General features: G+C 39.4%; 1 protein-coding gene across 3 annotated transcripts in view; it reads left to right on the forward strand.

Annotated features, from left to right (window-relative positions):
- KAT2B (lysine acetyltransferase 2B) overlaps positions 1-21,411 on the forward strand; it is a 60,677-nt gene that overhangs the window by 19,430 nt on the left and 19,836 nt on the right. For 2 of the 3 annotated variants that reach the window (XM_063303879.1, XM_063303877.1), the window contains exons 6-11: positions 2,137-2,328; positions 11,357-11,463; positions 13,954-14,079; positions 15,523-15,659; positions 17,553-17,764; positions 21,102-21,228. In XM_063303879.1, the coding sequence (XP_063159949.1) occupies positions 2,137-2,328; positions 11,357-11,463; positions 13,954-14,079; positions 15,523-15,659; positions 17,553-17,764; positions 21,102-21,228 (901 nt within the window). The remainder of the gene's footprint in view (positions 1-2,136; positions 2,329-11,356; positions 11,464-13,953; positions 14,080-15,522; positions 15,660-17,552; positions 17,765-21,101; positions 21,229-21,411) is intronic. The other variant, XM_063303878.1, reaches the window with a different exon arrangement.

Here is a 21,411-nt window from a genome sequence, read left to right on the forward strand (position 1 = left end):
ACCACCTAAAAAGGGAAGGTTGGAGACTGGACAGAAATTGTCCAGAACTGTTGCATCTAGTGATGGCTTCTTGAGGAGGGGGCAGATACCAGCTCTTTAAGAGGAGTTGGGACAACCTCCTCAAAGAAGAATTTACCATCGCCAGCACCCAACCACACATCACATCCCAGGAGGCCTTAGCCAGTCAGGATGGACATGGATACGGGTGGCTGAGCTAACAGCCATGAGGACCCTGTCCACTTGCTCAGGTCCAACAGGATTAAACTCCTCCTAGCTAACAGAGTAAGAGTGCCCCAATCACCTCCACAGGACCTGCACAGGAGTCTAAATGGGAGCAGTTCCGAGCACTTTTTTCTGACAGATGCCCAGCAAATTCTTCTGAACGGTACTTCTGAGCCCACTCAACCCAAGAGAGCTGGAGACACCCTAAACAAGGCTGCCAGGCAGCTATACCCAGATGCAATAAGGGCAGAGAAATACTGCCATTTTGCTACCCTTAGTGCCACGAGGTAGACCTTAATAACGGCTTTAATCTGTGTTTGATCAGGTTCATTCCTCATCACCCTCCAGCAGCGCTTCATCCGTTTCATCTCCCTCAACTCCTTGGTAAAGCAAGGAGAATGACAGGTTCCACAGTAGGAGAGAGGCCACAGGGGTGCAATCTGATCCATGTCCCCACCACCCTCTCACTGCAGGAAGCAACCAGGGCCTCGGTTGAACCATGGAACAGACCATCAGGAACAACCCCAAGCTCCCCCTGAAACCCAAATGGGTCCATTGGTTGCTTGGGCTGGACTGATCAAATAGCTCCAGCCTCCCTGCAGCAGGGACCAGTGTCAGAGAACTCCATGGCTACCAAGGAATGATCAGACCATGATGGGAGCAGCTGAGATCTCCCCTGGATCCAGATCATACTGCCAGTGCTCTGACAGCAAAACCAGATCAGGCGTATGACCACAGTCACATGTTGGACCCTGGATTACCTGGGATAGGCCTACAGCTACCTTGGTGCCAGCTATTATAGGTTGGGGAAGGAAGGGGTCATGCCATGAACTTCCAAGCTGCCTCTGACCCCGATCCAAGAGGAGGCAGATTGAAGTTTCCCAGGATCGTAAACCTGGGAAGCTCCACTGCCAGCCCAGTTGTGGAGTCAAGGAGCCCAGGCAGGTAGGTTGCTACGCAGCAAGGAGGCTGGTACAGAAGCAACAGTCCCAAAACATCCCTGAGCCCAACTTAAGGAATATGGTCTTGCATCTGGTAATCTGGGGCACTGCCCCAAAAGCGATCAGAGACTCTTGGATTACGCTTGCCACTTCCTCATTCCTGCCCTGAGGTCTTGGCTCATTCCACACCTGAAACCCAGCTAGGCAAAGCTGCAAGAGGGCCCCTGAGCCCGGCCAGATCTTGGTAACACATGCTAGGTGAGCCCTCTCATCTGATTTGATCACAGATGAGGGCAGCCTTATTATAGTCTGACTTGGCATTAACAGCACCAGTCAAAAGCCTGGGCATCTGAAGGTCTGCTGACTGGGAACGGGGGTAGAATCCAGACTGCTATAATCCATGGCCAGGGCAGCCCCATGTCTCCTATCATACCTCCCCTACCCATCATCACTGTGATGTTCTGACCCACCCCTAGACCCCCAGAAACCCCTTCTTCCCCCAACCTATACTGGCTGGCCCCAAAAGTGGAGGATCCCCACGCCATCAATCATATACCTAACACCCCCCTGGGGGGGTATCTGAATCCTTGGAGCAGCTCAGCTCACACTCTCAGTACCCCATTATCCCCAATGGTCCCCCAGTCCAAACAGCAACCAGTCCCCTTCAGGCACCCCCAGCCAGAGTCTTCTCACAAGCTTGGCAGGGAATCTGGTTTATAATCTTCTACTATCTGGTTCATCTAGTAGATTTTAAGGAGTCCTCTAGGCTATACAAATCTGCAGAATTTAAATGTGATCTGTAATTCAGTTAACAACATACAAAATAAATATTTGGAAGATCATTAAATGATCTGCTTGTTTAGAAGATTAAGTAAAGCATTTTGTAAAGTAAACCATTTAAGTGAGTTTGATTGAAATACATTGCATAGTAGTTCGGGTTAATTGAGTTCATATTTTGTTTTTTCCTTTGCAGATGGTTGTGTTACTGCAATGTCCCCCAGTTTTGTGACAGTCTACCTCAGTATGAAACCACACAAATTTTTGGGAGAACACTGTTGCGCTCAGTCTTTACTGTTATGAGACGACAACTTCTTGAACATGCAAGACAGGAAAAAGACAAACTTCCTCTTGAGAAACGAACACTAATCCTAACACATTTTCCCAAGTAATTTCTTTTAAAAATTATCAACTTTCTGATTAATTTGAAAAATACGTATTCCTCTTATAGTTACCAGGTTTGGGCTGAAAAATACCGGATAACCACTTGATGGTAGATAGAGAGAAATATAGGAAATTCTCTTGGTTATCATCTAGTGCTATCCATGGTTTTGCAGTCCAGATCTGGTAGATTTGCTCTTTCAGTATGATCACTGACTTGTTAACTGAAATAGTCTCTCCTTACTGCAAAGTCTGACGGGGAATACATCAGATTTTACTTAACATGGAGAGCTGGATCAAGAGGAATTGCCTTTAACAAAGAGTTAAATCACTATAGAATGACTCTGGAAGAATGTCCTGTGTTAAACTTCCAGAACCATTCTGTAGTGATTTAACTCTTTGTTCTGGTTAATTTTATAAAATGGGATCCTCATACTAAGCCATAATGTGGTTGCTTGGTTTTGGCTTAACATGCTGTTTGAACTCAGCTAACTGTGGTTTATTCAGTAAGCTGTGGCTTTCTGTGAAGTGTGAATTTCATCATAAAATATGAACCACAAATAATTGTATATCTTTAACAAAGGAATTTAAGTTCTTGCTATCTTGAACTTGGATCTGAAACACTGGAAATCTCTTGGTGTTGTCTGAAGCTATCCAAAGAACTCTGTGTGTGCAAATGAATGCTGTGGATTTAGAGCTTGTAAATGTAAATTCTCATAAGTGGGGAGAAAAGGCTGTTCAGTAGACATGGATCAAAAAAAGCAAAATGGCAGAAGCATCATCATGATGCAGGCCTCCCTCACCCCCTTTGTACATGCATGTGAAGCATTTTTTTTAACCCCTCCTGGTAGAACCCAGTGCTATTCAGTATCTTGATCTTAGGTCTGCATTTGCCTAGGAATTAGTCTGATTCACCTCAGTGCTACTTGCATCTGAGTAAATATGTATAGACTAGCAGAGTACTGTAGGGGTGTTTGTAGCTTATCAAGGCAAAATTGCTCAGAATAAAAAGCTCAGCATCATCAACTAAGGGTAGGGTTGATCTTGCTGCAAAGGTAGATTGCTGCTCTAAGTTCTAATTTGTCAGGATATTTTATATATAAACATGTAAGTTAATACAGCGGAAAAATGCTCATATATCTGAAGTAATGTGTGCATCTATACCAGCCTGCCTGTGTATTAAGGTATTACAGGTATTCTTCTCAAAGTATCTACCAGTCAGGTCAATTATAGTTTAATCTGGATTCTACTAATGAAATACGGTTAAAAAAAACCCTTAATGCATCTCAGATTTTCATAACCAATGATAAAAAATTGGCTTGGGCTGGGATCCTGTGTTTTTACATTTCAAGGGAAGACTTTCTGATTACAGAAGAATTTAGTTTTTGAAAATGTTTTTTCAGAATATGAATCTTTCCATAACCTGGTTCTACAAGAATTTTGTGGGTGAATCAGCAATATTTTGAGGAAGAATCACTGTTGAGGAGGGTGATGAGTCCACTTTTCCCTGATACTTTGGTTTCTGGGACAGCATGATTGCTCTCTTGTTCTGGGTGCTTGGAATGTACCACCTTGCAGTTAATCCAGGAAAAGAACAGTGACCAATGAAGCTACTACTGATTCAGCTTCTTTGTTGTTTGTGGATACTCCCGATAATGGTGGTCATTCCGTATTTCTATGGGATTTTGTGCTCCTTCTAGAAGGTATCTCCAAGTCTTAAAAGCTACCTTGATTTCTAATTTCTTATCACAGATGGAACAGTGTTGTTAGCTTTCTAAAATAATAGGCACAAGGGTATAAAGTATGGCAGTTTTCTGCAGCTTGCAGCAAAATGCCCCCATAGTAGCATCTGAAGCATCCATTTTAGTGAGAAATGATTGGATATTGCAGGATAAGCTGAATAGAGAGAACTTCCTTTAGCTTTTCAAAAGCTTTCTGAGCCAGTGTGTCCCCAATAAATAGTGTTTGCTTATATAGTACATTAAAGGGGCTCTGAGCTTAGCAAAACCTGGAATGTGAAGGAGCAATAATAGTTTACAAAACTCATTAGCCTGTGAATGCTCTTGACTTTCTGGGGAGGTTGCCAGATTGGATAGCTTCTACTTTGTTAGGATCCATCTGGTTCTGTGTTGGTGAGATACAATATCCCAGAAAATCTGAGGGGGTGCTTCAAATTCACATTTCTGAAACTTAACATGGAGGTGATGCTCTTGGACATGCTGCAAGACTACTCGTACATGAGTTTCACATTCTGTAGGGGAAGATAAATGATTAGAATGCCTTCAAGATAGATTATATAAATTGATTCATAAAGTCCTGGAAAATGTTATTTATCAGATGCTGGAAAACTACAGGTACATAGCATAACCTAGATAGCATCACTGTGTGTTAAAGGTAATTGTCCCGGGTTTGGAAAGAAATTTTCCATTCACCACCACCTTGGATGTGGAGCAAATTGTAAGCACCACGGAGGCTCAACTTAGTGAAGAAGCATGTCTTTTGCAAATGCTCCAAAAGTTCAGTGACTGGGGCAGAGAATATCTATTCCAGATAGTGATCTAGTTGACAGCCTGATAATTGTTGCAGTTTCACAGTTCCCATTATTTATTTATTTTTTTACAAGCAGAACATTGGCAGGAGCAGGTGAAGTAGAGAGATAGATGAATTCTCTGTTAAGGTTCTTGTTGATAAAGTCATAAAAGCCCCAGTTCCAGCTCCAAAAGGGGTAGATCTGCCCCATTGGGCAGGAATCGGGTCAGTCAGTCAGTTATAAGGCCAGTTAGATGGTAGCTGAACAGCCTCCTGCTTGCTGAAATCTATGAAGTTAGCATACTAATTAGAAAGGGTTGGTGAGCTCTCTCCACCTACATCAGCTGCAGGATGCGTAGCTGGTATATGCCCCACACAATTAAAGGAGCTGAAACAGGGTTGCCTTTGGTCAGATGATGTGGGTCATGGGTTGGTACCAAGGTAAGACCTAGGGCCACAGGAAAAAGTGAAATACAGGAAGAATTTGAGGTTTTCCAATGCTTTGCCAACTCCATTGCAACTAACTTTAGTCCAGGCAACAGGTCCAGGTAACACAGGCCTGTCTTTGGATTCCACTTGGAATGGAGCTGTACTGGACATCTTGTGGATCTCTGTGAAGTACTGGTCCGTGAATTGCCGGTGGATCCAGAATCAATTATGGCCTGGGATTATAAGGTTGGGAAACTAGAGATCTGGATTATCACCAGTACTACCAGGTGTTTGCTGAGCATTGGTTCAAGAGCTGGGGCTGCATAGATGGTCTTGTCCTGGTTCAGGAGCCCCTCTAAACCAGGGCCATCTATTTCTCTGATACAAAAGAGTACAAGTATACACTAGGGTGCTTTCATTTGCCTTCTCTTCAGGTGACAGATCAGGTCTGGCTGTTTGTAGGTCCAGCTGATGTTTTAGGCATTTGGTGCTTGAGGCTGGATGGCACTGTGCTTGTCATTGGTCCAGATGCTCATGAATTTGCAAGCACAGATGAATTAATTCTTGCAACATGGAAGGGCATTCCACTCTGGCTAACTTATCCAGGATGCCATCTGCAAGCCCCTCCTGGAACTGGGTGTATCTGAGCAGCCTCATTCTATTTTAGTTCTTGCATGCCAAGAGCCTGAGTCAATTGCATATTCAGCCACTGTTCAGCCTTCTAGCCATAGCTCTCTAATGTGATGGCTTGCCATGGTGGATTTAGTAGGATCTTCAAACGTGAACATGAAGCACCTGATCGACTTACTGTAAAGGGAGTAGCCCATTTAGCAGCTGAGCCTGAAAACAGGCTGATAATGAACCTGACTTTAAACTGCTCTATATCGAAATCTGCAGGCCAAGGGTTCACACTCAGTTCCCCAAAGCAAGAGCTTGGTCAAGAATGCCATCAAAATTTTCAGGTGCTGAGACAGGATATTTAGGACATGGTATTGCCATCTGTATTGGCAATTCTGCCAGCTGAGCTTTGAGTTACTCATTTTTAGCCAGCAACTGCTCCATAATGTTGGCTACAGTTGAGGGAAGGAGTCAGCAAACAGTCCTGTGCCAGCAGTTACAAGTTCAGGAGGTCATACTTGGATCAGAGTTCTTTATGGCAGCTATAAATCTTACCACAGTGCAGAAATGCAGAAGCTCAGGAAAAACAAGCAAGATTATGTAAGAAGCGAAGGTTCCATGCAGACAAGTCCAAGATTCAAAGTTGAGAGTTGTCTTGTATCAATCCAAGGATCAGAAACAGCACATTCAAGAAGTCAGATTCAAGGTTGGAAAGTTACTTGTCAACAGAAATTTGACTCCCAAGCCTTCTTTTATAGCACTGACTCGGATGTGCCTGTTTTCCTAAGTCACCTCTTCCTTTACAGGAGCCTCACTGGACATCTGTTTTACTTACTTGATCTTACTTCATATATGAAGGCTTAGGATCTTTTTCTGCTCAGATTGACCCCTAAGTCAGATGTTGTTGTGTTTTTGCAACAGATATATAAGACTTCCCTCGTCTAAGGACAGAAATCTGAGAGCCTACCAGCTCCTGAGTTGCAAATCAGAATCTCTCAAGCCTTGCACTTCCACTTCAGACTCTGATTCATCAGGCAGGGCCATAACAGAATTGCTCTGGCTGGCCAACACCATCCTCCTGTCCTTCCGATTTGTTGAACTCCAGCTCCCATGGGCTTCAGTTCCCAGAATTCCCAACTAGCGTGGCTGAGACAACACTTCTGGAAGGTATGAAGTTGGAGGAAGGCTGAGCTACATGCTTAAGGAGTATGCTTAGTGGTTAGTTTCATTAGGCAGTTAATCACATGACTGATGTAACGTTAAGGAATCTTAACACCTCTTCCTTGGAACAATAGCTTTGAATGTCAAGCATTGTCCAAATTTGGTTTGTCCATATTTGTCTTTTTTCTTGAGCTGACAGTATCTCTTACCAAGAACGTTCAAGGTGCAATAAGAGAGTCGATATCCTAGAATAGCGGTCTTCGACATAATGAGCCGTTTTATGGATTTATGCAAAAAATTAGCACCGTTCTATATAGGTTTATTTAAAACTGACCAATTGAGTACAGTAGATCTTCTTCCAAGGACAGTGGCTTTAGCAGTACCAGCCTTACAGTATAAAGCTAAACATGTGTAATCGGAATTAAATCCCAGGTAGATCAGTAGATCACTCCCTTGTGTGTAGGATAGCAGTCTTAAAATGAAATTTCATAGTGTTGCTCAAAAGTAGGTTGCATTATGTTTAGTGGGTTTAATTCCCAGAATAATACACATAGCTAATATACATATTCCAGCTGTATGGGAGCTTTTGAGTGGGAGGCATCCTCTCTTTTGCATCAGCACAATGTAAGAAGAATACATTTTTAATATTTATTCCTGCAGCGATTAATGTTATTACGCTGCTTTACTAAAGGAGCTGGCTGTGTTGGTGGAACTGCCATTTAGAATTCTGGGTGGGTTCTTATTTTTCAAAGCAGAGTCTTCAACAGACAACCAAGGAAGGAATGAAACAGGCATGCTTTAAAGTAGTGTCGAGGTGCAATATCACTTTCAAAAGTTGTAAGATTTAAATATCAATTTAAAAAGTTGGAAGAGTAACGGCTGCCATTTTGGTATGTCAGTGGAAGCTCAACCAGTCTCCAAAATGGTTCTGTTACTTGTCGTGTCCTGTGGTATCAGCTAATACTTGTTTTCAGAGCTTGTTAAGATTAGAAGACCAAAAACAAAGCTTTCAGGGTGAGCCTCAGTTTATGGTTGGTTTGTTTATTTGTACAAGTGGTTTTATTTCTGGTTTGTTCCTGAAGCATTTTCATTCTTCCAGATTTTGCCATTTCTTCACTGGTATCATCCTTTGGGGATTTACTCTGGATTGTTTGATGTGGCTTAATTTCTCTTAGCTATCTTGTTGCATTCCTGTAGAGAAAAAAAAATGCATGGATGTCTTTGAAAATACTTATATATGAAACCACAATATTAAAACTGTTTAGTAATTTTGGCTATGAAATTTGTACTTGTGGTTTATTTCTCTACTTCCTTTGTTCCAAAATAAAATTCATGAAACTCTAAACGCATATTTAAGCAATAAAATATAACTTACACTGATTTAGGGTAACAGTTGTTTAATAATGTCTTTGGGAAAAACAAATATCCTTAAAATTCAGACAAATTCTCTGCTGAAAAGCAAAATCTAATGGTTTGCTGGGATTCCACCTAGGGGTGCTTTTGCTGCCATCTAGTGGTCCTCTGGATGTCTGCACCACAAATATATAGCCCTAGCTTCCATTCATCTCTGAGAAGAGCAACCATATTCTCCTCCCAGGTCATTGACCTCTGGGCCACCACATTCTAATCAGTCATTGCTTATAAAAATGTCTAAGTACAGGGATTTGTTAGATGCAGATAGAGGAAAAAACCTTATAGTCCGAAAGACAGTCCTTTTCATCTGTTACAGATGAATGCACTGGACATGTAACATTATAGTGTAATTGTGCTTGTTTTCTTCCATTGAACACAGTGATTTAATTGTTATTTTATATTTTGTTTGGGATGGGAGAGTGTTAAGGAATTAGCAAAGTGGTGCTGTGGCTCCGTCATGTACCTAAGCACAGCCGATGTAAGTAACAGGGAAGTTTAATTTATTTATTTATTATCCCACCTTTATTGTTTTTATAAATAACTCAAGGTGGCGAACGCACCTAATACTCCTCCTCCCTCCTATTTCCCCCACAACAACAACCCTGTGAGGTGGGTTGGGCTAAGAGAGAGACTGGCCCAAGGTCACCCAGCCAGCTTTCGTGCCTAAGGCAGGACTAGAACTCTCAGTCTCTTGGATTCTAGCTCATTGCATTAACCACTAGACCAAACTAATTTACTTCTATTATTATTAAATTCTTAAATTTATTTATGGTCCCAGGAATATGGATTTACTTCAAAGTAAACTCCTTGGAATTAAACAGGACCTATTCTTACATAACTATTTATAGGACTGCATTTCTAAGCATAGTTATTTAGAATTCAGTAGTATCTGTTCTTCACGTTAATCTTTCATTCAGCTTCCGTGACAGTGGAAGGCAAAAGGATTTCCTTTATCTGTTTTTTTTGGAAGAATAGTTGTAATCATAGAATCATAGGGTTGGAAGGGACTTTGAAGGCCATCTAGTCCAATCCTCTGCCCTGTGCAAGAACCCTTATACCAGTTACTTAAGGGAAGTACAGAGTGTGGCATTGCTATGATGTATCTATAGTTCGGTTACTTAAAAGAACGATAAACTTGGGGAACACAGCCCATATAATACTGGCAAGCAGTTCAGAATTGAAATTGGAAAGGCTACTCTGATCCCATAGATAATCTTTCTGTGTATAACTAAGGTGTGTTTAGAAAAGACAGGACTTTTTTAAAAAGTTGATATAAGTACCTCTAATTTAGCTCTTAGTCTGGAGCCCCCATATACACCATTCATGCATACATACAGTACATAAAAATATGAAAGCCAGCATGTGTAGTAGTTAAGGTGCTAGACTAGAAGCAAAGAATCTCATGTTCTAGTCCTTCCCTTAGGCATGGAGGCCAGCTGATGACTTTAGCCAATCAATCACTCTCAGTCCTAGACTGGGAAGTCAAAAAACATCTATCTACCAATCCACATGGTGGATTATAGTCCATAACCTTCAATAAAGACACCTTCATCCCACAGTAGATTGGTTTGGGCTGATAATATATATTCACATGGATGGATGGATGGATGGATTATGTGCCATATACGCCATCAAATCAGTGTCAACTCTTAGCATAGATAGATTTTCTCCATGATGATCTGTCCCTATCCTGGTATTTCAAGTCTTCCATTGCCACTGAATTCATCCACCTTGCTGCTGGTCATCTGCTGCTGCTTCTACCTTGCTCAGCATTAGAGCCCTCTCTAGAGAGCTAGGTCTTTGCAAGATAAGTAGGATAATTTGAGCCTAGTCATTTGTGCCTCAAGTGAGAACTCTGGCTTGATTTGTTGATGATCCACTTGCTTGTTTTCTTGGCTGTCCATGGTATTCTTAGGAGTTTTCTCTAACACCAAATTTTCAAAAGCATCAATACTCTTTCTATTCTGCTTCTTCAAAGTTGAACATTCACTTCCATAGAGAGTCACAGAGAATATCATTGCTTGCACTATTCTGATACTTCTAGGTATAGATGTATCACAGCATCTGAAAGTCTTTTCCAAGGCCTTCATGGTTATTCTATTAAGTTCTGGTCTGTGGCATATTTCTTGATTGCTTGTTCCTTATACTCCTTCCATCTTTGTTTGACCTTCTTTGAGTTGGTTACTATCTCTCCATTGATATCCTTTAGCATACCAGTTCAGGGTTGGAACACCCGCCTCCATGATGAGACAGCACAGCAGGACTTGGTGAGGAGAATATATTCACATATATGTACTATATGTATATGCATACGTATGCGTAGCATATGCGTACACACATATACAGACATACACACACACGTTTATCCCTTCCTTCTAGAGTCTGTGCATTACTCAGGGCAGCTTACAACAAGTTGAAGTAAGTAAGGCTGGTCTGTCCACTTTTTATATGTAGCTATTATGTAATTTTGGTCTAGCATTTGGATCCTAAAATGCCCATAACTTTGGAACCATTATTATCAGAGCAGGTATTTCATAAAAAAATATTCCAATTAACCCACCTTGAATTGCTGCATGTTGTCAGAATGGGGAAAACAAAAATAGTAATCTTCGAAAAGAAAAGAAAGAAATTGCAATACTAACTAATAAAATAACTTTACTTTTTTAATACATTAAGGTACTCCAGGGAATGAAGCCAAATAGGGACTGTACTCTTCTATGGTTTCCATTTTTAGTCATTAAAAAATAAGCTAATTTGACTATACTGTTTTATGTCACAGAATATGTTTCTGCTTTGTTATCTTTCTGCAGTTATCTCTGTAATAGAACAAGACTCTGGGTAGATTAGACTCTATATGCTAATAGTGCTTTGCCTTCTGTGTTAAGGTTCCTGTCCATGCTGGAGGAAGAAGTGTACAGTCAAAGTTCTCCTATCTGGGATCCAGATTTCATAACTTCCTCTTCTCGAAGCAGCCAACTAGGCATCCAAACAGGTAAGTGTAATATAATGCAAAACAAGATGAGGACCAAAACAGATGTTATATCAATTGCATGAATGCATTTAACTTTATTTGCAGTAGAAGGGCAGTTTTGTGCCACTTATGAATGCACAAACATTGTCTTGTAAATTACACTGAATATCATTTACACAGGCCTTTACAATTATGATTCTTGTGTTTTGCTGTAATTTTTGTCTGGATAAAATTTTGTAGAGTAGTTCTCGTTTAATAACAAACAGACAAGAGAACATATAACTAGATTTTTATTTAAATTTTTTCTATAGAAGCAGAGAAACATTTAATTGAATTTACAAAATACTAATACAGGAGAATATATATAGCTCCATTTTGAGCTGTGGGTTCTTGGTTCTCTGAGCTTGGTTGTTTTCTTGCAGATGGCTTACTACTAGGCTAGGTAACATCAGTGTGAAGGAAAGTGGGCTTTGCTGTTTATATGTAGTAGCTTGTGTTGCCAGTTTTGGGAGGAGCGTGGCTTCCTCCTCAGTGGTTCCTTGATTAGGGTATTGTTTCGTCCCTGATAGTTTATTTGGTGCTGTTTTCTATATCTGGATGTTGGCTGCAGGAGAATATGTGTTCTAGGCTGTTGGTTTCCCTTCTAGGCTTTTGATTGTGTCTTTTAAATGGTATGTAAATGGGGTTTGTGTCTACGTGTCTTTTGATAGCTGATTTGTCTGAAAGCCAGACTTCCAGGAATTCCCTAGCGGTTTTTGATTTGGCTTGATCTATAATGTTAACAGTTTCCCAGTTGAAACTGTAGCTGAGTCTGTCCATGTGTTGTAAGATTAGGGAGTTTTTGTCATGTCTTATGACTGCCAGTTGATGTTCATGGATGCAGTCTCCTAGTCTTCTGTCTGTCCTACATAGTGGCTGTTACAATCCATACATTGTATGTTGCAGATGGCTCCTATTCTTCTTTGGCTGCTAGGTCTTTTGGTTCACTTAAGATGTTTTGGAGGTTTTCTGTTGCTTACTGTGCTACAGTGATGCTGAGTGGTTGTAGTAATCTGTTCATTGTCTCAGCGATGTTTCTGATGTATGGGAGCGTTATTCTTTTTGTAGGCGGTAATGGTTGGGCAGTGTAGTTTGGCACTTTTTGATGAAGTTGCTGAGTATCCGTTGTGTTGGAAGATGCTCTATAGGTGATCTGTTTCCCCTTTTTGGTATTCTGGATTACTGCAGTGAGTTTGTGCTCTCTGAATAACATTCTTATATAGCTGCTCTTACCGATGGTTGGGTGGTTGTTTTGGTAGGGAAGCACTAACGTGAGTTGTGTTTCAATGAATGTGGGTCTCTAATTTGCCATCGTTTCCTCTGCTGATGAGGATACCCAGAAAGGATAGTGTGCTGCTTTCTAATTCTCTTGTAAACTTTATTCTTTTGAAGATGTTAATTGTCTCATGTATCTTTTCTAATTGTTCCTTTTTTGTTATGAAGAAGGTGTCATTTAAGCAATAAACAGCACCAGGTAAACAGTCAGGGAGGAAACAATAACAGACACAAGGAACCATCAAGAAGGTAGCCACTCCCCCACCAAGATTGGCAGGGCAAGCTACTATATATAAACAGCCATCAAACCCCACTCTAAGCAAACTAATGCCCTGGTAATGAAACATCTGCAAGAAAACCAAGTTCAGACAGCATCAAGAACCCAACAATTTACTAAGTACAATAGTTGGCCTGACAAACTACTGGAAGCTGCTATAATGGCTCCTTTTAAATAAGCAACCATTTGTTAATACTAATAATTAGCAATATGTACAATTTAGGTAACAGTTCCCTCAAGAGCCTGAATCATTGTGTTGTGATTCTGCCTGTAATTCTTCAGTTCAGAGCTTCACTTGCTTTCATTAGGATAATTCTCAAATATTCGGATTGTCTCAATTTAATTCAAGGCATGATACCTGAAAAACAACAACTCTAAATTCAAAATGAAAACTGGACTAAGTTAAAAAGAAAGAATGTAAAGACTTAAAAGCAATTTCTAAATTGTAGATATGGACAAGTAGGATGGTATCCAGTAAACATATTCATTCAGATTGGCTGAAAAGCCTGTTCATCTGGAGGAATCAGACGTATTGAAATCACTATGGATTGGATTTTGGACAAAACCACTAGACAGATGTTTCTAGTCACCTTCAGCAGTACTGAGCAGACGGACCGATTTGCTAGATAGCCCTTTTGCGGTGGAGGGTCACCTCTTAACATATATCTTATGAATAGATATTCAGATTTTGGGATTTCTGGTTAATATTTTCAGGTGGAAGACCCGGGAATTATTTTGCCTGAGATCTTACTTTAAAAGGGCTGCTAATCAAGATTTTCCATACTGATGGTTGGTTAGACTCTTACCTCATCCTGGAATTATTGTTATATGTATCATCCTTTGAAGTTATTTGATGCTGCATTGGCGTTGGATCTTGTTTCGAGTGCCTTAACTCTATCCTTCTTTCTCTGTGATCTTAGTTATTACCCGTCCTCCTGTGGTAAGATCTGTTTCATATAGTTCAAGTCCTTCATCTTTAGAACAACCCAGTGGAGGAACTATGAGTCCTGCTTGCAAGACTGCTTCTGGCCTGGACCCAAACCTAGGTAGTGTAAATAGCAAAGGACTTTTATCTGTTTTGCTTACCTTAAACATTATGGACTTTTCTGCAAAATCAACTCCAATACAATACATACAAAGTGAATAAGAATAGAGCTGTGGATGGCTGTTCCCCATATTGCTATGTCAATATGAGTTTGTGGTAATAAACTACTTACACAATTCCTGTAGATGAATGAGGTATAGAGTTATGATGAAGCAACTATAAATGTCTTAGTGATTGTGCAGAACGGTGTCTCACATTGCCTTCAGGAAGATCTGTGGCTTACTTACATATGGAAACAAGCCAGCTATCAGTTAAAGCTAGGACAACAATACCATCATGAAATATCTTAAATAGATTAATATGCTAATGAATAGTGTTTACTGAAATTATGGGGTAGCCAGGAAAATACTAATGCAAACAAGACCACATTGTGTGTAACTGATTCATATCAGTTTAGTTTTCTTACTAAATAAGAATGCTAGATAATATGGCTACAAGCTATACTGAGGGCCAATAATTCTGTGGAATGACTAATGTTTTGTAAATGGGGAATTACTATGATCAACTATGTGAATGCTAAGCTGAATGATAATTATGGTATTGCTCTGTTATTCTCTGAAAAGTTTTAGTGGTTTGGATTCCAGATTCAGTTATACTTAAAAGTAGCTCCTTGAAATCAAGATTTAAGTTTGACATGTCTAACTTCAGTCTCACTGATTTTAGTCAGTCTGCTATAAATAAGACTAAACGTGGGTCCAGCTCAGTGTGTTTCAGTACAGCGGCTTCATGCTGAGATTTTAGTGAACTAAATTTGAACCAGGGAGTAGTGTGGTTTGTTCTGGAACTAGCTTCTTTGAGTGCATGTTTGCCCTTGAGTGGAAGCAGGATACTTCTTTCTCAGAACCAACCCATATATACATAAGATATAAAAGCCCTCTTATATTAGGTATCTAAAATTAAGAAAGAAACTTTCCCCAGGCATGCATATTTTAGTTCTAGAACTAGTCCTGGTATAGCACTGGCTTAAATCAGCACTGTCTTGAATCTCCCCATCCTTAACAATAACTCAAAAGGGCCTGCTGAGTGCCCCCTTTACAACCTTGTAAAGGCTACCGACCTTCTTTGTTGTGGTCCCTGTGCTCTGGAACTCCCTACCTCCAGAGGTTTGTGTAGCTCCCTCCCAGCCTTTTGTAATATGTTGGGGGCTGAACCCTGATGAGGTGGTAAATATACCTGACTTCTGAGTAGCTTTTACCTGTGTCATAAGAAGTTGTTGCTGGATGTAATTTGTTTGCTACTGAAGTTCATAGTTTATTTGCTTCAACGATCAATCATTTTTCACAGCAGGGAGTAATGTAATTTGATATTTTCTGTTCTGATAATGTAGAACATTCGGCTTTTGTTATTTGTTAAATAAATCTTTTGTTGCAACTTCATTATTCAGGAGAAAAAAGAAAAATTAATGAATGTTATTCTGTGGAGAGTGCTAAGAAGCCACGGGTTGTAGGAGATATTCCTATTGAACTGATCAATGAAGTGATGTCAACTATTACAGATCCAGCAGCAATGCTTGGTCCAGAGGTGAGAGATATACTTTTCACAATTAATTAATGTCAAATATGAGGATAGCACATTAACTTTACTAACTACAGGTTATCAGTAGCTTTACTGTCATACTAAGATACTTTTTTAATTTCAAGAGTATTGGGGCTGATTTTCATTTGAAGGCAATTTTTCACTATTAATACAATTCACAGAATTCAACATAAATAGGTGCCTCATATTTCTGGGACTTCAGTTCCAAGAATTCTCACCCAATATGACCATTGCTAAGAATTCTGGGAGTAAATCTATCTGGAAGCTTCACAAATTGGGAAGGCTTCTCTAAGCAATGTCTCTGTAATATCATTAAAAAAACCCACCTTCTTTATTGAAATTAATAAAATGTATCAAAATGCATCAAGCTGCTAGTATTTTTACATATACAAAATATAAGTACTGTACATATACGCTAGACAATGACAAGTTGAAAAAAAATAAGTTAAAGGATTTTGTTTTTTTAATGGCATGGCTGGCATGTAGTTAGTTTAATTCAAACATTTTGTCGTCTTGGATAAGACTCAATTTTAGGATTTTTCTAAAAAAATGTGCTATATTTAGAAGGGGAATTGTTCATATGCATTATATTTTATCTCCAATCATATGAAGAAAATTAGTCAAAATAAAGTCCCATCTCAAGCAAATTGGTTTTCATGGATTTAGAGTAGATTTATTTAATTTATAGGCTGCCCAACTGCTGAACAATTCTGGGCGGCTTGCAGCTAAAAATCCGGCATATAATAAGAGTACCAGAAGAGCAAAATACAAAAATAAAACAAATCAGACCAAAATAGAACAAAACAAAAAGGGACTCCACACCCTGTCCCCAAAGCCTATAAATTGTCCTGTAGTATGGCTTATCATCTATATTGCCATTAGATTATCTTGAGGATTTGTGGGTATCAAACTGCCCTCTTCATCTATTTGATTTAGATCCTTTTTTCTTCTTTTCCCCTCTATTTCCACTCATCATCTTCCATTCAGCATAGTTAAGCATTTTCTTTTACCTGTAGTCTTTTGGCTCATTTCTACTGAAAACCTGCTCCCTAATTGTGGATTATAGGAGGAGGAGAAATATCTGAAGAAATATAGACAGTGGATCACAAGGTTTTCCTACTGCTTCTAGGCATTATCAAGAAATGGAGAGAAAATGTGACCCATGTACCCATCACTAGATCTTTGTGTCCCAGTGACCTTCAAGACATAGCAGAGTTGTGAGAAAGGAGGAAGGGACAGTATTTATGTGTTTGCCACTTTTGTATGAAGGTAGTCAGCTGAGTTGTCAAAGAAGGCATAATTTGGGTAGTTCTGCTAGTTCTCTAAATCTTTAGAACATCTATTTGTCCATGTCATAATTGTTAACATTCTGTGGTTGATAACAAAGTAATTCAGTGGTGTTCTTTCAAATGTAAAACAATCAACTGGCTGCTGGTTATTTAATACTAGTTAGAGTTACGGATGTAAGGAGATGTATTAAAGGACCCACACAATGTTGAATGATTTTTTAAAATTTTTGAAGTAGGAGTTGTGTGACCTTTTTCAATTTTTTTTAAGTATTGGGTGTAAGCTGATGGACAGAATTATTTCCTTCTATAACAACAGCCTATAATGGCTTTTTAAAACTTTTTTCATATGGTAAACATCTAGCCAATTAGCAGCTATTAAATATTTAGTCTGAATTGCTTAATATTTTTCAGACATGTTGCTTACTCAGTTAGAGATGCAACCTTAAACAGAAGTATGTGCCATCAAAACAAATGGGGAAGATTTCCAAGTCTATTTACTGACATACATCTTGACTATATGTAAAAAAAAAAAAAAAGAAGGATCCTCAAATAAATACTGAACCTTTTTTCATTCTTTTTTTTCATAAAGCAGACTAGTTTTCTATCTGCACACTCAGCCCGGGATGAAGCTGCAAGGTTGGAAGAGCGTAGGGGAGTGATTGAATTTCATGTGGTTGGAAATTCCTTAAATCAAAAACCAAATAAAAAGATTATGATGTGGCTGGTTGGCCTACAGAATGTATTCTCACATCAGCTACCCAGAATGCCAAAAGAGTATATTACTCGTCTAGTCTTTGATCCGTGAGTATCATCTCTCTTTTTTTCCCAAAGGGGAAGGAAGAACAAGAAGGGGATAATATTGATTGAATGGGTTCATTTTTAGAAGCTGAAAGCAGGCGTTTAAATCCATGGTCTGTGGATTTGAGACTTGGAACAACAATAGTAACAAAAAGGAAGATGAAAAGTTAGGTGGCTAAACAGATTCCCATTTGACGAAGTATAATTGTTGTAATATATGGCATTCTTTGTGAGAATTCTGACCAAGTTTGGACAGGCTAAAAGATGGAGCTAAACATCAGGATTTGCATTCATTGACTCACTGGAAAGTTTGTTCCAAATAATGAGAAATAGGCATTAGTTAATCTTTCACAGATGGAGACATTTAGCATTGGAACAGGAAGGAGGACAGTTTTGGCAATTCTTGCTCCCCTCCAGAATGTTCTCTGGAAGGTTGGTGTAGGAGTTGCAGGTGAAGGTGCCTTCTATTGTGAGAAAGACACCACCCGGTAGTAATATTACTGTTTGGCTCTTCAAAATTACCAGTCAATAAAACGTCGGTAATATTGTAAAACCCTTTTTAACTACTTAGCAACTATACTTGTTTTTAATTAAATATAAAGCCCTTCAAGATGCAAGACTGGGTTATTTGTAAGGATTGCCTGCCTCCAGTTGTCTCTGCTTCTGATCCAGCAGGATGGGCATGCTTCAGGTTCCTTCTGTGAAACAATGTCACCTATTGGGATCTAGGAAGTATCTTCTCTGTGACAGGATTTGGGCTTATCTTTGGAACAAGAATGCCCATGACCTTTAGATGGCCCTTACCCTGTTGGCCTTACATAAGGCCTTGGAAATCTGTTTTTTCCCTTGGGCATTTGGTCAGAGTATTGTAGAACCTCATCCTGAAATTACTTTGAATTGTAATATATTGTGGTTTGGCCTTGATTATCCTGTATTGTGGTGTTTTGTGTATTATGTTACTGTTTTTAATGTTTTTAACCATATGCAAGCTGCCCAGAGTCATTATTTGCAAGTTAGGTACCCATATAAATAATCTAAATAAATAAATATCTTCACTAAGGAACCACCAAAACTATCATACATTCATCTTTTAAACAAAATAAAAACTTAAATTCATATTTTTAATAAAATAAAAGAGAAACAGTGAGCCAACATTTCTCAAAATTTTCATACTTTAAACAATCCTGGCTATAGATCCTGTAAGAATGGCCCTAAGATGGAACCTGTTACCTTCTAGATATTGTTGAAAATTCTTCTGTGAGTCCCGGCAGGCATGGTCAATAGTCAGGGATAATGGGAGTAGTCCAACTGCTGCTACGTTAAACTATTTGCTAATTACTAGAGAGGAAATCATTACAAAGGTTTGTCTCATATGTTTCAAAAGATTTGAAACATTTTCAAGATAATTGTTTTTGTGGTTGAAAATTTATTTAGTAGAAAAATTGTGTAGAAAAGATTGGCAACGAAGGAGATCTGGCAGAAGCTTAATTCAATCAGCCAGGGAGAGGGATTCTTCCCTCTTCTGCCAAACTACCAGAGGACTAGGAAAACCGCTAGCCCCCTCACTCAGTCAAGTACCAATTCAAGCCTGGAAGGAATATTTTAGAAGGTTGTACATGGACCCTGCTAGTAACATAAATGAGAGTGAGATCGACCTGAACCAAGTTCAGAATTGGCCCCCTGTCTCTGTGTGAGAATAACTGGATTGATTGAATCCCTTAAGGTGAACAAGGCTCCTGGTGTTGATTATTTTTCCTGGAATAATTAAAAAGAATCCCAGCTGGTGGGCCTTTCTGCTAGCATCCCTATTTACATTAATAGACCAGACTAGTTATGTTCCAAAAGATTGGGGGCTGGCAATAATAGTCCCAATTTATGAAAAGGGCAATAGGAATGATCCATGCAATTACAAGTTTATCAGCCTTTTGAGTGTTGTTAGCAAATTATATGCTAAACATTTAAATCACAAGCTCTGAGACCAGATAAAGACAGAGGACATAATCCAAGATGAGCAGGCAGGATTCAGAAATGGGAGGTGAACAGCAGACCACATTCTGGTGCTCTGCCACCTTGCACAAAAATATACTCATAAAAAGAAATCCTCCCTCTTTGTGGTCTTTCTAGATTTTAAACATGCCTTTGACTCAATTTCCAGGAATGCCTTTTGGGAAAAATAAAAAAACACACAACTATTAACAGGCACCTCCTCTTTCCGATTCAGAAGTTATACTCCAACACTACCTTAAGAGTGAGGTGCAATCCCCAGGGGTCCTTCTCTGCCACAGTAAGTGTTCAGAAGAGTACAACTGGGATGTATTCTTGCTCCCTCTCTTTTCAACTTGTACATCAATTCAGTGGTAGTCCTTCTTCATAATCCAGATTTCCACACACCTAAACTAGCATGACACAAAATCCCTATACTCCTCTACACTGCTGCTGCTGCCATAATTTCACAAACCCCTGTTGGGCTGAAAAGAGCAATAGCAGCAATATTTTGGTACTGCATACTAAGTCACCTGGTTCTTAATTTTGATAAATCTAAAATTCTGGTCTTTGCTAAGACAGCCACCCAACAATCCTGGAGAGTAGAAGTGCACAAATTGGAGTAGGTTACTGCATTTAAATGCCTTGGGGTGGTTTTCCACTCTAAAGGCACCTGGAACACGCACCAGAATCACATTAGTGCAGCTAGCTCTTAGGTCTACAAGTGCTATTAAGCGCTTCTTTTATACAAACAGAGGACAATTAATCCCTGCAGTATTTAAACATTTTGAGGCCAAGCCACTGGCCCAAGTGCTTTATGGGGCACAAGTAGGAATTTATGTGAAGAAGGATGCACTGGAAGCAGTGCAAACAAAATTTTTGAGATCAATCCTTGCTGCACTCATTAGAATAGCAAACACCCAGTCAAGGCTTGAGACAGGAATGCCTGCAATCCAGGTAAGGGCTTGAAGGAGGATGATAAACTACTGGCTGAAAATCCAATTCTTCCCAATCGGACTGACCCCTTTAGTTTTAATAGATAATTTTTCTTCTCCATGGAAACAGGCCATAGAGCAGAAGTTGGCATTATGGGCTTATTCAGTAAAGCTGTTTCCATCTTGAAGAAATTAGTTATTATTCTAATATAGTAAGATGGGACAGGAGATAATCAGAATATTTTATGTTGGTAAACTACCAGTTTTCTGGGCACTTTCTTCCCTTTTTGAAAATCATATCAAATCTAGTATCAAATCTATGCAAAAGTGCTTTTATTTATAATTACTATGGCTATGAAGGCACCAGTGATGCTCACCATTAATGGGTGTATCCTTCATATGACAAATGTTTGTAACTACAGGAAACACAAGACCCTTGCATTAATAAAGGATGGTCGTGTGATTGGTGGTATCTGTTTCCGGATGTTCCCATCTCAAGGATTTACGGAAATAGTTTTCTGTGCTGTGACATCTAATGAACAAGTCAAGGTAAAACCAATATCAGTGGCATTATAAGACAAATGTATTGTATAATATGCAGGTATAGTTGGATTTTGTGTGGCCCCATAGTCCTGAACTTGATCAAATAGAGAAAATTGTTCTTCTGCCCAAAGTGCATTGTATTCTTCTACAGAAGGCTCATTACTAAAATTAATTGCATCCAGATGCAGA

This window comes from Candoia aspera, chromosome 4 (assembly GCF_035149785.1).
Source record: "Candoia aspera isolate rCanAsp1 chromosome 4, rCanAsp1.hap2, whole genome shotgun sequence".
In the NCBI taxonomy this organism is placed as follows: Eukaryota; Metazoa; Chordata; class Lepidosauria; order Squamata; family Boidae; genus Candoia; species Candoia aspera.